The 15,293-nt window shown below is 45.3% G+C and overlaps 1 protein-coding gene across 1 annotated transcript in view; it reads left to right on the top strand.

The window, feature by feature from the left end:
- Positions 1-15,293, top strand: part of COQ6 (coenzyme Q6, monooxygenase) — a 121,801-nt gene that overhangs the window by 25,090 nt on the left and 81,418 nt on the right. The window contains exon 2 of the mRNA XM_085626782.1: positions 7,853-7,987. Within this exon, the coding sequence (XP_085482908.1) occupies positions 7,853-7,987 (135 nt within the window). The remainder of the gene's footprint in view (positions 1-7,852; positions 7,988-15,293) is intronic.

The following is a 15,293-nucleotide window of genomic DNA, read 5'->3' as shown; positions in this document are numbered from 1 at the left end:
TTTCTCCATTGTTATTTTCCATAGGAAACTTTAGACAAGGCTACAGCCCGAACTGCTGAACGGAATTACACCAAATTTGGCAAAAAGGTAGCCCTTGGTTCAGAAAGAGCCCTTTTTAGGTCTAGCTGAGTCAGCGCGCATGCGCTGCTCGGAGACACTTTAGTAGGTGAGTTTTCGAAGTGCTGCTGGCTGGCCTAGCACTTGCGTTCACGCGAGCGTGCACACGCGCAGCTGGCAGCTTTGCAATGTGTACAGCCGCGATCACTTTCACTTGTGCACGCAGCCTACTTTCACTTTTCGCGCGCACCACTTGCGTTTCTTGTTCATTTATCTTGCTCGCGTTGAATTTTTTCAGCGACTCTTTCCTCTATCACTCCCAGATAGAGTCCTCAGGGCACATACAATGGATTGTTATATAATACCTATTCCTATTGTTGGATTCTGATGCTCTTCTGTGGAAAAATAAAAAATGCAGGCAGCAGTTGTAGTTTCACGACTAACTTTTACCGTCCTGAACACATTGTAATTAAATTCCCCATGTCTACAATTTGAAATTGGTGGAATCCAAAGGTAGAAGCGATGACAGAAATACTGTTATGCACGTTGTTATAAAAGTTAAATAAATTACACCAGCTTACAAAAGACACCATAAACGCCCAAGAAATGGGAGGTGGAAATCTTGAGAGTATAGATCCTGACTGGCAACTACTGGCGGAATCATCTGAGAACACAAGAATCCGAGATCTGCTGCGGTTTCCAAGAATATGTTTATAATTTACCCAGTGCTGCATACAAATTGCAAACCAGGTATGTAATAGTAGTGATTATATGCTTAAAATTCTTCGCCAATCAGGCAAGAGGCAGTTACATTATGGGAAAGGGCCTTGCCTCAAGGACTCAACTTCTCTGAGTCTCCAATGTCGACAAATACCTGTGTACAGGTCACTGCAGCTTTGTTTAACATCAAACTTCCAGGTCCCTGACAAATTTGCCAGCCTGCGTTGTTCACGCAATGGTCTGTGCGGATTTGGTTACTGTATATGCTCATCATTCATTATAATCAAAAGGTCCCTGCATCCTCTTTTTTATTTTTCTTCCTTGGAAGTAACTAGCAAAAAAAAAAAAAAAAAAAATCTGTCAAGATTGTGTAGTAAAATTTACATCTAACTCAGATTGAAGTCTACTCTTTCAGCTTGACAAAAAATATTTTAAAAATGAAATGCCTCCGCCACACACTAAACTAATAGTATTTTCTTGTATAACTAAGCAAGGAATATTTAACTAAATAAAAGCGCAGACAATCACCAAGTTCTCAGAGCATTTCTTGGTTAGCCAATGTATTTTGCTACGCGTAGATGAAAGTACTGCATACATTACCCTGCCCAGTCATACTTTATGCCACATGCTCAGATATGAGCCAGGCAAAGAGTATTACCGTGAACCATGACAACCCACCTAGGCGAGAACGCACCAGGTGCGAGAATAAAGAGGCGGCAAAATGCTGGGGAATTCTATTTGGTCCCGTCCACTGTTCCGCGCACCTCACACACAAGGCCAATCAATCTCTTTACAAACAAACCATGAATTAACGTCTGGGTTTACTCATCTAATTGCCCCCTAGGTGTAAGCAGTTATCCTACTCCACTTTAAGAGCAGCTGGCGAAGTAGGCTGGTGGGTGAGGCGCCAGCTGCAGAAATCTTTATTTGACTTGCAGATCACAGGTTTGAATCTAAGCAGTAATCTGAGCAATAACATCTTATTACAATTTTTCGAAAAAACTCAGTTTGTGAGCCGGCTACATAACATGACAATACATGAGGGGATAATTAGTTCATATACCTGAAAACGGCAAGCATGAGTGCTTATTTATCGGTTAAATAAATGTGGAAACATACCAGTGTCGGCTTCATGTTTTTCACAAAACCCCAAATAAATATGGATAAATACAGGCGGAAATGTCAAAAAAATAAATACCATAAAACCGGGAGCCCTAACCATGACTCACTCGAGGCGCCACCTATTGGTCATGGCCTCTGCCTGTACCTCTGGCTTATTAGACTGCTAAAAAAGGTTTGAATTGCCACAAGGGCTATTCAGTGGGATTTTATTTCAGTGCATCAATTTAACCCCCTATGTCCTGCTTCTGGTTAAATCATTTTGTTTTTAACTACTATTACATGACAAAACAGCAGAGCATAAACCATATGCAGACCAACCTTGAGTACCTTTTTAGGTCTCGGCTAGCGAAGGCTGCGCTTGCACAGTCTCGCTCGCGAGATTTAATGACTTGGAGAAGAGGGGCTTGAACCCGCCTCTCTTCTCTCCTCTTCTCCATTGGCTGGCCTCTTAAATGCTGGTCAGCCATTGGAGAAGAGGTTTGTCGCTCCAAACAAGCCCCGTCTCTTTGCGATTCGGGGGCGTGTTTTTTCGATTCTTTCTCTGGGCGTGTTTAAACACGCCCTCGAATCCGATAACGCCGCTGCCTTTCTCCGAGGCATTTCTGCTTGACCTCGGAGAAAGGCAGTGGTGTGCTTGTGGAGGATTTCAGTGAAGTTCGTTTTTAACGGAAGATGTGGCTACCAGTCAGAGCTGCTGACTTTGCAGCTAGGGAATCAGGTTCAAGTCTCGGCGTCGGCTCACTATTCTGGGCGCATTACTTAATCTCCCCGCACCTCTCAAAAAATGAATGCGTCCTAGTGTATTGTAACTTGTGTGCTAATGTAAAGGTTTCTAATACTTTCGGGTGAAGTTCGAGCTATATAACAAATCGAGACCTAAAAGCTTTGGGAACTCCGAGGCGGACACTGTTCTGTTACATTGTAGCAAAGATGGCGACTGTCATTCACAACCCGCTCAAGAGGTGAGTGCTGGGGGACCCTGGGCGGGGGCGTGCACGGGGGCGGATATAGTGCTGAAGAGGGCGCCCCCTGCACGGACGTGCTGGACGAGCACTGCACGGATGTAAAGGTTTCTAATACTTTAGGGTGATGTTCGAACTATATAACAAATCGAGACCTAAAAAGCTTTGGGAACTCCGAGGCGGACACTGTTCTGATACATTGTAGCAAAGATGGCGACTGTCTTTCACAACTCGCTCAAGAGGTGAGTGCTGGGGGGCCCTGGCCGGGGGCGTGCACGGGCGCGGATATAGTGCAATAGAGAACGTCCCCTGTACGGACGTGCTGGACCAGCACTGCACGGGGGTCGTGGCCGCTCTTCCTCCAGATCTCCTTCCTCGGAGCGGTCATTGTGTGGGTGGTGGGGGCTTTGGCGGTCTCAGTATCCGTGCCTCCTCCATGGGTGTCTGCGAGGCCTCCCCCCACCCCCCCCCCCCCCTTGAAGTGCGCCGCTTCGTATATTGCTATTGCACCCGCCCACTGCCCCTAGGGAAGCCGGGGCTGGACTCCGGGCACCCCCTTCATCTGCAGGGTTAAGCCCTACCCGCTCCGCCCTGCAGACCCCCCCCCCCCTCCTGTAACTTTAACTCCCGAGGAGGAGAGAGAGAGACACCTGGTTCCTACATGCGGTGCCCACTGGTTCCTGCTGTTGTGCATTCCATCCCTTCACTTCTGCACCCAGGCTCCCTGCTTCTCAGCATCCTGCGCCTCTCCCCCCACATCACTCTGTGTTTGAGGTATCTAACTCGGTCCTTGGTCCCTGCATGGGGGCCCCAGTGGTCCCTGCAGCTGTGCATCCCGTCCCTGCACTTATGCAACCCCGGCTCCCTGCTTCTCACACACACACACACACTCTGCTTTCGAGCTGTTCAACTCGGTCCTTGCTCCCTGCATGGGGTGCCCACTGGTTCCTGCAGCACCCCTGCACTTTGCAAACACGCCCTCTGGTCCTGTTTGCTTCCCCCTCCCACTGCCTTGGTTTCGAGGTGTCCCCACCGTCTCTTGGTCCTTGCATGGGGTGCCCACTGGTTCCGGCAGTATTGAACCCCTGCCCTCTTCACCCACGCCTCCTGGTTCCTCTGCCGCCCGTTACCCCTCCGGTCCTGCTTGTTTCCGCTTCTAGCTCCCCGTTTTCGATGTGATCTAGTCCTTGCTCCCTGCATGGGGTGCCCACTGGTTCCTGCAGCATTGAACCCCTCCCCCCACACTCTGCGATTTTTGTATTCGAACTGTGCTTTTTTGTTAATTGCGTACCACCTTCATCATAGGGAGTTGCAAGGTTTTCTTTGGTTGTACTATTTGTTGCCATATTTTTGCAGTCGGTGTTGGTAGCTTTATTTTGAATGCTGTTAGTTATTGAATGTCTGTCGCCTATAATACAGAAACGGTGTTTCCCTCACCCCCTAATGTCTGTATGAATGTGGCTCTGTGTATTTGTGTGGCTCTGTGTATTTGTGTGGCTCTGTGTGCGTGGCTCTGTGTGTGTGTGTGTGTGTGTGTGTGTGTGTGTGAGGCTCTACGTGTGTGTGTGTGTGTGCGTGTGTGAGGCTCTACGTGTGTGTGTGTGTGTGTGTGCCTCTGTGTGTGTGGCTCTGTGTGGGTGGCTTTTTGTAGGTGGCCCTATGCGTGGGTGGCTCTGTCTGTCTGTGGGTAACTCTGTGTGTGTGGCTCTGTGTGTGTGTGTGGGAGGCTCTACGTGTGTGTGTGTGCCTCTGTGTGGATGGCTTTTTGTAGGTGGCCCTATGCGTGGGTGGCTCTGTCTGTCTGTGGGTAACTCTGTGTGTGTGTGTGTGTGTGTGTGTGTGTGTGTGTGTGGGTTGCTCTGTGTGGGTGGCTCTATTTGTGTGTGGGTTGCTCTATGTGAATGGCTCTGTGTAGGTGGCTCTGTGGGTGGCTTTGTGTGTGTGGCTCTGTGTGTGGGTGCAAATGCAATAGGTCTCGCATTTGAGAGATTAAGCTATTAACATTGTAAATAACAATGCCGTTTCTTTAAATGTTTTTTTAAAAAAAAACATTAAAAAAAATGTCATGAGCAATGCCAATAGCTCTAACTTTAACAATGCCGAGACCATTGCATTGTAAATGCTTGTTGGTATATATTGTAAAGGAACACGTATATGGAGTGAAGAATCGTAAATCTACTCTCACCTTTAAATATTTACCTTGATGGTGTTGTGATAATTTTGAAGGGCGATATTAAAAGCACAATATTATGGTATAAGAACAAGATGGTACAGAAAGCAGACCATTATACTCCATTTAGTAGTGTGGAAGTGTTTGTGTCTTGTATGTTTGACTAGTGAATAGATATTACGAGATACTTAATTACCTTCAGATTTATATTTGTTCTTTTAACTGGAAATACATGTTGTTGTGAAATTATATTGTTTACACATATGCAGCTCCTTGTTTTGGAGATTTTCTGTTATTAACTTCAATATGGAGTGTTTTTTTTATGTTAACGATTTTTCGTACACGATATTTATATCAAAAACTATTTAGAGAACATTATCTCCGAATCGTACATCAGGCTCAAATATAGTGATACTCCTCCAGGCACAAGGCATTAGAGTTATTTCTTCTTCCCTGCATATTGCCATGGCTATGAAATTCCACAGCACTGGCCACTGGCTCAACAGCTGAGCCTTGATTCATCTCCATGCCTAAATTTGGTACTTTGTACTTATACACAGAAGTCAGGTTAACCTCACTGACATCTGACTGGTTAATCCTGTATTATCAAGAGTGGGTATTCCTCTCCAGGCCTCAGCACCAGTGGGCTGGACCCATGCCATGGACTATCCATCTTACTCTTAGTGTATCTCTTCTGGCTCATGATGACTAAGCCTATAGGCCACACACAGTACATACATTTCAAGCATAGGAAGTTCAAGAAATGTTTCATTCACGTGGAACGTTTCCCATACATAACTTTTGGATGTTTCCCTTGTGAAAAAGTATTGGAAAGCTATTTTCTTACTTAAAGAAATTATTTTCCCAGACATACATTTTTCAGTCTGCAACTTAATAATGCTTGTTTCTCGTTGTTGTGATTGAACAATGCAGGCTATTTTGTAATACGTGCCATACACCCAGTTTTTAAGCATTTGAAACATAGATCAGGCTCGCTCCTATATTTAGATAGGCAAACATAAACAAATCTTCACAATTTTCAGTGTTTCTCGCATAATTTACATTGCGCCTCTTAATGTTTTTACAGCACGCTGCCTTATGATTACACGCTGCGTACAGTTTACATACTTCCATGGAGGATATTCCTTTTCATTTGCATTTTTCTGATATTTCCAACAGTCCCTCCACACGAGTACAAATGCAAACGATTTGACATATAGGTGCCGCTGCACCAATGCAAACATTTGAAAGAATGTACTACTGATGGTGTCTGCCTCATATTTTGATATGATAATGCTTTCTAAACGCATTTGACCGATCAGTGTATTCACTTGGACTTAAAGATATTATGTCTTCAGGGATTTCATTTCTTTAAAGTTCGGTTTGTTTGTTTTATCAGTACCAACAACATATACAGCTCCAGGTCTAAAGTGGTAGGTAACTTCTATCAAGGTCCTGATTTGGAAACATTTCCCTTATTTTAAGTGTCTTGTCCTGGCTTAAGACGATAGTTGAACAGTTTTGAGGATTTCATTGTTGCTAAAACACGACTTCAGACCAGTGCTTGATTTGAGCTGCTGGTTGCTGATGGGGGCCACCGGCACATCATTTTGGGGACCGACACCGAAACACAGAAAAGGGAAAGACGAGCAAGAAAATGATGAAAAATGCTTACAAAGGAAAAAAGCAGGAACCAGCAAGAATGAGTAACCAGCATTGGCATGGCCAATAGGTCTCCCCTTTGGGACCTTATAAGTGTTTAGTTATCCAGCACAATATCCTTGGTGCAACAACATTAACTGTTACTTGGCTAAACACTTATAAGTTCCCAAAGGCGAGACCTATTGGCTATACCAATGCTTGTTGAATGTTGTTCTGATGTTTCTAACAAAAATTAAGTTTATTATTGTTAAAGGAAGTTGTTGAACTTGAATTATGCATGTGTGAATCCATTTAAGGTGTTCATCCAACATGATTTCTTTTTCCAATTTCACAATATTGATCGGGATCGAATATCATGAAGAAATCTGCTTGCAAAAAACAGTGTGACCATCCCCAGAGACTACATTACTAATGGGAGCAGAGCTCCAGATGAAGTATCTATTTTAAATGAAATTGGAGAATTGGGTTGTGTCCAGGAGCTTTAACAGGCTGGAGATGGGCATAGTTATAAGAAACGGAGGCTGCAGTCAGCAGCTTCAGTGCTAGTGGAAGACAAGGTAACACTTCACTCCGAGAATGGTACAACAGCTAGAATATCTTGTCTCAGATGTGAGATGTTACTGCAGCCATGGCTTTTTGGGGACTATCAATTTGCATTCCAGTAGTTGTACTGATGTATCTCAGTGTGAAAAGTAATAGTACAAGTATCCAAGTACAAAGTGATGATCTGTGCTTAAACGTTCCATGAATCTGGGTTGACCAAGCTTGTTGAGGATTGGGCTGCGATGTAATCTGTCAGACTTTCTCTGAATTGCTGTGAAAGCATAAAAAAAAGGAACTACAGACTGACCGAATTGCAGTATTCCTTAAATGCTCGTATTTTCTCTGACCCATCTCAAGTGATGTATGCCCTACATGGATAAACCTACGTGGTGCTTGAATCCCATTGGCCTTTTCAAACTCGTGCACAAGTCCAATTTAGCACCTGTGACTGCGCTTTCTCAATCAACGCTCCTCGTTGCCTTTCACACCAGTGTTGGGTCCACTCCCCATACAATCACCTAACTCCATTCCATGCAGTGGAATTGGGGAATATAGTTACTTCTGTTTTCACTTATGCAATGATCTTTCCTTTGACTTTGCAATTTCATCTTTCTAGGGTTTGATCCCCACTTCCAAAACAAGAAGATCCTCCTGCTGGAAGCTGGACACAGGAAGGTGCTCGACCGAGTCCCTGAAACCTACAGTAATCGAGTCAGTTCCATCTCCCCCGGCTCTGCAACTTTGCTTGGCAGTGAGTAAAAGATTGTTCTTCTGTGCATTGTGCTACGGCACTCCATAATGGTCAATAATTATGTGTACCAAAAGGTGTGAACCTGTGCTTTGTTATCAGGCATATAGACCTCAGCTAGGTAGGTAATATGCACAGGTTACATCTTATGACTGTAATGATGTACAAAAAAGCACTTTTATCAAGATGCAGATGAAGTGTATGTCTATATGATTGTGGATAGTGTGCGTTGTCGGGCAAAGTAGTAAGTATGATAGACTCTAGAGGATGCTTGTCCATGAATTTTTTTGTGGTGAATTTGATACTGTAATGGGAGCCAATGAATGCCTAGTCACATTGTTTGACATTTGTTTCGAAATCATGAAATGCCCTCCGCGTTTACATCTTCCCAAACAATCTCCGCAATACGGCTCTTGGAACCAGGCCTCTCTTTGGAGAAGCATGTGCTGCTCTACGGTAGTTGAGGTAGAATTGCTTATAGGGTTATGATTGGTGCTACTTCCTCAGTTTGTGATAACACTTTTGTGGAGTATTTTCTTGGTCTTGTTTACAGACCGCTTTTAGCTGGCTTTTGATAAACCTCTTGTGCACTGTAAGAAATTGGGTTATTAGTTGAGGGGATAGTTACCCACCCCGGGTAATAACCACAATACTTGTCGGGGTGAATCACCAAAGTCACTAAATTAAACTTGGCTCAAACCCCTGGCCGCTATGGCCCAGAGCAGACCTGCTTAGCGTAGGGCAATGTGTAAAGTATTTATGCAGTACTAAAAAGAATTAAAGTCGAAATGCCAAACAATAAAAATTCCATAACTAGAAAAATAAAGTAGAATGTAATGAACCAAATTACACCAAAAATGACCAATATCCAAGAAGGGGAAACTGAGATGTGAATTTTAAAGTAGGAATAATGCCATGAAGCCTAAAGTGCCAATGATAGTTAATGGTCGCGGAAGACTGCGACCGAGACACAATTTGACCCTGACCCAGGTGATGGGCGGGTTGGATACACAAGCCAAGTTTGTTCTGGGTAAAGATGTTACCTTTTGACTTAGTCCCTCAAGACCCAATCCACCACAAGAATACACTTCTAAGTCCCTGAGACTCACTGAGTGTTAGGTAGAAGCCAACAGCATGGTTCAGTCCAGGGCAAGTTGCCACTGGTCAGCTGGGCAGTTGCAGGAAATGACCTCTTTAGCCTGTGTCCCTGTAGCTTTAACAGGTCTTCAGCCTTATGACCTTTGGAGACCACTCTCTTGTTTTGGGCACAAGCTGGAGAGCAGGTCCAGTCTTTTAGGCTCTTTTTCACTTCTCCGACAGCAGACGCAGTCCTCTTCTGATCTTCCACAGGTCCAGTAATGTTATAAAGTGGATGCCTGGAGAGGCCACATTTATGCATGACAAGAGCTGGTGGGTGGGGATGACCCCTGGATATGCCCTTAGCAATGTGGTAAAGGTTCCCTGGGTTTACCCTACTCACTTTTGGCATTTTAATGATGGTGAAAGTCTTCAGCCACACTAAACCTGGTCTTTGAGGGCTGGGGGCGTGTCTGGCGATTTCACTATGGTATTCCTAGTGTCCTTCCACATCAAACTCTCAAATTCAGTTTTGAGGTTGGTCCTGCACCTACAAAAAACTCCGAGACAGAACTGTTCTAGAACAAAAGCTACATTTTTGGGACCCAGAGAGTGGATACACAAGGATTGTTTTGGCATTCTGTTTCTTACCTTTGAAGTGCGCTCCAACTGTTTTCTGTACACACAGCAGACCTGTCAAGTAGGCATTGACTTTGTAATGTTTAAAAGGGTCCCACTTTGATTGAAGCCTGCCTGGGTGGGGGGGGGGTGTGCAATGGAAGGGCCCCAACCAGGTGTCCGCTAACATTTGCCTGTGACGGAGGCCTTTTTGAAATGAGCCATAATTGTTGTATGAAAAAGCCGCACAGATCTGTTAAGCAGGATTATACAGTCTAATGTCAAATAGACTGCTCACAGCCCCACCGTGCATATTCTGTCCGGTTCATAGGGGCGTCTCTGTACATTCAGGTTAGCCTTTTGTTTGCTCCTGGAGCGGAAATTCACACCTATTCAAATGATAATTACTGGCTGGTAGAAGTGGGAGATCAAATTGCAAATTTGCCTTTAGGAACTTCAATTTGCTATAAGTTACTTTTCTTTGATATTTAGTAAATATCCGACTTCACCATTTAAATATGATTTTTAATAACTGTTAAAAATAATTGTTTCATTATCTTTCTAGCTGGTCCTATTCCCAAGATGCACTATTAGTATTTGATGTTGCATCCCCATGTCTTCCTTTTTGAACAGTCAGCCATGTCACACTGATAGCTTTTGCTGCCTTTTCACAGTAAGGACATGTCCTACTTTTAATTAGTATGCAACCAGCCTTATAGACAATTAGGTGTGAGTCATAATTATTTCAAATGAAGGTTAAAGCCTGTGAAAAGTGGTTATTTTGACAGGTTGAATTTGCCGTTTTATACATGGACATCCAGGCACTGAGGGTAGGCCTACAGTTGCGTTTCATGGTCCTTGCACTGGGTGGCACGATGGGTGCTGCAGCAACATTGGTGACGTTTAATTTGCAGGCCCTGGGTACACTTTGTACAATATACTAGGGATTTACAAGTAAGTGTAAAATACCAATTAGGGATATGCCACTCCTATGTTGAAAGGTGAGCACAGGCACTTTACCACTGGTTAGGAGGGTTAAAGTGCATAGAGTTCTACAACCAAAATAAAGGGTTCAGCAAAAAGTCTGGGGTGAACCCGCAGAAAGAGCAAATTTCCAACAAGAACCATATAAAAAACAAAACGGGCCGGGAGCTTGCCCATTGCTTACCATTGGTTGTGGGTTTTTTTTTTGTCACTCTTATTTACTTGCTTCTTATTCTGTCTTTTCTTGTGTTTGATCCTTCAAGGACCTGGCAGCTGCACACTCCTGCAAGCTACTTCATTTTCCATAAGCTGCTACTGCCCTTCCACATTTTTGCACTTTTTGTTGCTGAGGGCCTTTCATAAGGGGTGACTGAGGGACAAGAGACTTAGGTTATTACCATAAGCCTTTAAGATGGTTTTGGGCATGTTTGGGTAATCATTTAGATTAGGAGCTTTTGCCAGTTCTGTCTCTTTAATGAGTCCCAAGCCTCTATAGGTGTGTTTTGTTGTTAGCCTGGAAACTTACTTTGTGTTCTTTTCTTTTTCTAAATGCGTTCAATAAAGTTGGTAAGTGGAAAATTGTGGGTAATACAAATTTGAGGTTAAGACTGATTTGGTTGAGAAACCTCCTACCCAGTGGTTGGTACTTGTGTAACAACATTTCATTCTTGACATAGGGATCTTGGTTTAGAGATGCAGAATAATTTGCAGAACTGATAAATTTGTCACTGTTCTCTTTCTGCATAAATACAGAGAATTCAAATGCGTTCCAAGAGAAAAAAAACAAGCAACCACCCAGTGCCAGAGTACTCCTTAAAAGCAATCATTGACAAATGAAATAGGTTTTGACTTTGGGACCTAATGGCTTTGCGAAGGCCTTTTAGCAATGATGTACATCAAGTTGCTGTGCAGCATGGCCAAGAAAAGATTATTATTTTTTTTTTTAAACAAAAGACGCAGGCACTTTATTTTGTAGGCATGCACATCCATCATTACACATGCATGCCTACAAAATGACACATGTGCCCCTTTTTAGGTCTTGCGCCCAGCGATGCAGTGCGCAGCACTGCTCGCACAGCGAGAGTCCTTTTGTGCCGGGTTCAGAAACGGAGCCTGGAAACGCACACGCTCGTGCTTTTCCTTTTGTGGCCTACTATTGGCCTTTGCGTGCGTGTTTTTTACTAAGACAGCACGCAATAGGCCAAAGGCGGGCGCATTGCTCCGCCCATGGCCTATTGGTGTCTATTAGGCGCACCAAAGGCCATGTGGTTTCAATTATCGTACAATAGCGATCGCTTTCACTGCCGCTTGTTTTTAAATGTGTGGAGATCTGACATTTGCACTTGTAATCGCAGAGATTAATGGTGAAGGCAAAGTACACCTTGTAATTTCACAATGAATGGTCATATTTTAGTGGTAATATTAAATTCTTTGTTTTGACACCATGCCGCACGGTGGCAGGTGGCCTGCTTCCATCCAGCCCTGTGCTGCGTGTGCACCTGCATTATATGCACATGGTGGCAGGTGGCCTCCTTCCTTCCATCCAGCCCTGTCCTGAGCGTACATGTGCACTGCATAAACACTTGTGGTATAATCCCTGCTTCCATCGATCCCTATGCTAGGTGAGCACCTGCATTGTATGGCTTCCATCAAGCCCTGTGCTGAGCGTGCACCTGCACTGCACACACGTGTGTTGGCCCTGCTTCCATCCTGCTGCCTGTACATGGCGTCGGGTGCCATAGTTCCGTCTATCCCCCTGCTGCCTAGGAATCGCCTCTGCATGCGTCGCGTGTGCGCCCCCTCCCCTCCTGCTCCGTGCTGCCCATGCCCCTCCAGTGCCTGCACACGGTGCCAGGTGCCCCGGTCCTTCCACTTCCTCGTGAATCTTGGCGTCCAATCAGATTCTGCGCTGGGCGGGTTCGGTAGAGTCACTCTTAGGCCAAAAGCACCTGGATTATTGTGTGTCAGCTTCCTGCTCTGCGTGCAGGTCGCAGGAGGCACCTGTGCCTGTGTCCCAGCTACATCGTTGTACTTGAACCCTGCCCGGTGCCCAGTTCTGAGCTCCGTCTCGTATGCATCTGGAGGACCCCGTGCCCTGTGTGCCTGGCTCCGACCCCAAGCTCGACTCACTGTGACCCTCGAACCTGTACTTCAAGCAGCTGTCTCCTGTGTACCTGCTCAAGAGCTGTGTGCAGAGGGTGGGCCTGTTCCATGGACAGCTGGAGGTCACTGGACTTTAGCTCCGCGCACACAGGACGGGCCCGATTCCTGTGTGAATGGTGCCTGGTTCGATCCGCTGCACGCTTGGCGCCTGCCTCGTGAGCAGCTGCACCAGGACCTGCTCTCCGGGTCTCTGCCCCTGACCCCCCCTCATAAGAGGGACCTGTACTCTAAGCACCCGAGCTCTTTACACAGAAAGGACCGCTCTCCCGTGTACCTGGTCTCTGATTTTCAGCTTTGTCCATCACAGGCTTGTTCTCCTGTGTACCAGGCTTCTCCACACCAGAGGCCCTGCCACTCGACTCCTGGTATTCATCCTTGCGCACTACAGGGCCTTCCCGCCCCCCCCCCCCCCCCCGCCCCCCTCCAGTCACAAGCCCCTGCTTCTAGGCTCCTCCACACCACAGCCTTTTTCTCCTGCACTACCCCCCTGGCCGGCGTGACTCCCGAAATGGCATCTGGGTTGCCCAATCCCAAGGCTGCCCAGATGAGGCCAGCACACTACTACGAGGGCATGATGAAGAAGAAGGGTCCAGGGGATGCTAAGTGGCGCCCCTGGCGCTTTCTTCTCACAGATTTTCAGACCCTGTGTGGCCTGCACAAATCTCCCTGTAGCACACCAATCTGGTGCCCTTTAAAGACCTGCAGGGCTGAGGCAGACTCACTTCCTCATAGACAGGTGATTGAGTCGAGGCCATCCAGGCTGGGGCAGAGTCACAGGCCCAGGCACTGCATGACATCCCTACAAGCCCTTGAGGAATCGAATTTTCAGGCTACTGGGAAAACCCCTTGTGATTTATAGAGATTTTGTGTCTCAAATGCTTCATGTAGAACATTTTAATTTCCATTATTATTAGCCAATCGCAATTAATACATATTTTGTAGTCCTTTCAAGGATGAAAGACCGAGTTCACCCGAACACAATTCCACCCTGCAGTTGAGGAATGATTTGGTATTTGCATTTTAGTGAAAGGAAACTCTAATTTCTTTTGAGGGAAACCTTTTGTTTGGAACATTTTTGACTGAAAATGTACCCATTACTTCTCTAGCAATGTTTTGGAAGTAATTAATCTTTTACCTCCGGTCCTAGCGAATTCAGAACAGGTACCTAGCACAAATCATTGATTTACCATTGCTGCAAGACTTACAATATTTAGAGCTTTTAGTCCGGCACAAATTTGGACTTGGGCAGCAGAGCTACCACACAGCTTACATAAATGACACCTTCTGACATAGACAACAGCGCTATGGTTCAGGTTACACAGATTCTACTGGGTTTTGCTTTGGACAGCTTCTGTGATTTAAAAAAATCAGACGCTCCCCTCAGGCCACACGCTTTCGGGCCTCGGACAGCAGTGCTGTCTCTCGCTCTAACCTGTTACAGGCTCCAGCTTTAGGCAGCAGAGCTGTCACCTAGGGTATGCAGATTTTAATAGGCTCAGCCTTTAGGTGTCTGAGCTAGCACTCTGACTACCAATATGGCATTGAGTGAGCTTCATGCAGCAGAGTTGTATACATGTTAAAGGTTCTGGGTTTTGACAGCAGAGTTGTCATTCAGGTGACGCAGTTCTTATAGGCCCATCCCCTCACCGCAGTCACGTAGCTTATGCTCTTACTACAGGATAAGCCTGTAGTCAGCTGAGCTAGCCACCTGGTGACCCACGTGGAATAGGCTGTGCTTCAGACAGCAGAGTTATCCCTTCCTGGGTGAAGACAGCGGTGGCCTGCAGAGAGGAGCAGACAGCCCTAGCACATATATAGAGCTCTCTTTAGAACCAGAAGGCCCTGGGTGCTGACGGCGGTGGCCTGTAGAGAGGAGCAGACAGCCCTAGCGCTGATAGCGCTCTCTTCACACCCACAGCAAATGGAGTGCGTGGGATAGCCCAGGCCAACAAGAGGCCCCAATCTCTTTCTCCTGCTACAGAAGACCTTATGTCCAGTGATCCTTTGGGTGAAATGCTACCACTGTTATTGATTATGAGCAAATGCAATGCAATAGGTCTCGCATTATTAAAGTTTGAGCTATTGGTGTTGCCTTATTTAGCAATGCCAATAGCTCAAACTTTAATAATGTGAGACCTATTGCATTGCAAATGCTTGTTCATTTACTGATCAAGATGGGTTGGTAACAGTTTTAAAAATAGATACAGAGTAGTGTGAAAGTTCAATCAATGAAATCATCTTTATTTGGATTTTCAAAACCCCATAAAAGCGCACAGTTACACAATTGCAATAAATGCCTAATGCATCTCATAGGAAATTAGATTAGTCCAATCTAAGATAAACAGTTGATCACTAGACAAAACTTGGACAACTCATTAAGAATACTCTATAAAATATTTTCTAAGTCCATCATACAGTTGGCCCATGACATTTGTGTTCTTGACAATCTCAGTAAGGTTAGACTTGA

Source organism: Triturus cristatus, chromosome 9 (assembly GCF_964204655.1).
Source record: "Triturus cristatus chromosome 9, aTriCri1.1, whole genome shotgun sequence".
Taxonomy (NCBI): Eukaryota; Metazoa; Chordata; class Amphibia; order Caudata; family Salamandridae; genus Triturus; species Triturus cristatus.
Note: the sequence above shows the minus strand (reverse complement) of the source record. Positions and strands in the feature narration are given on the sequence as shown.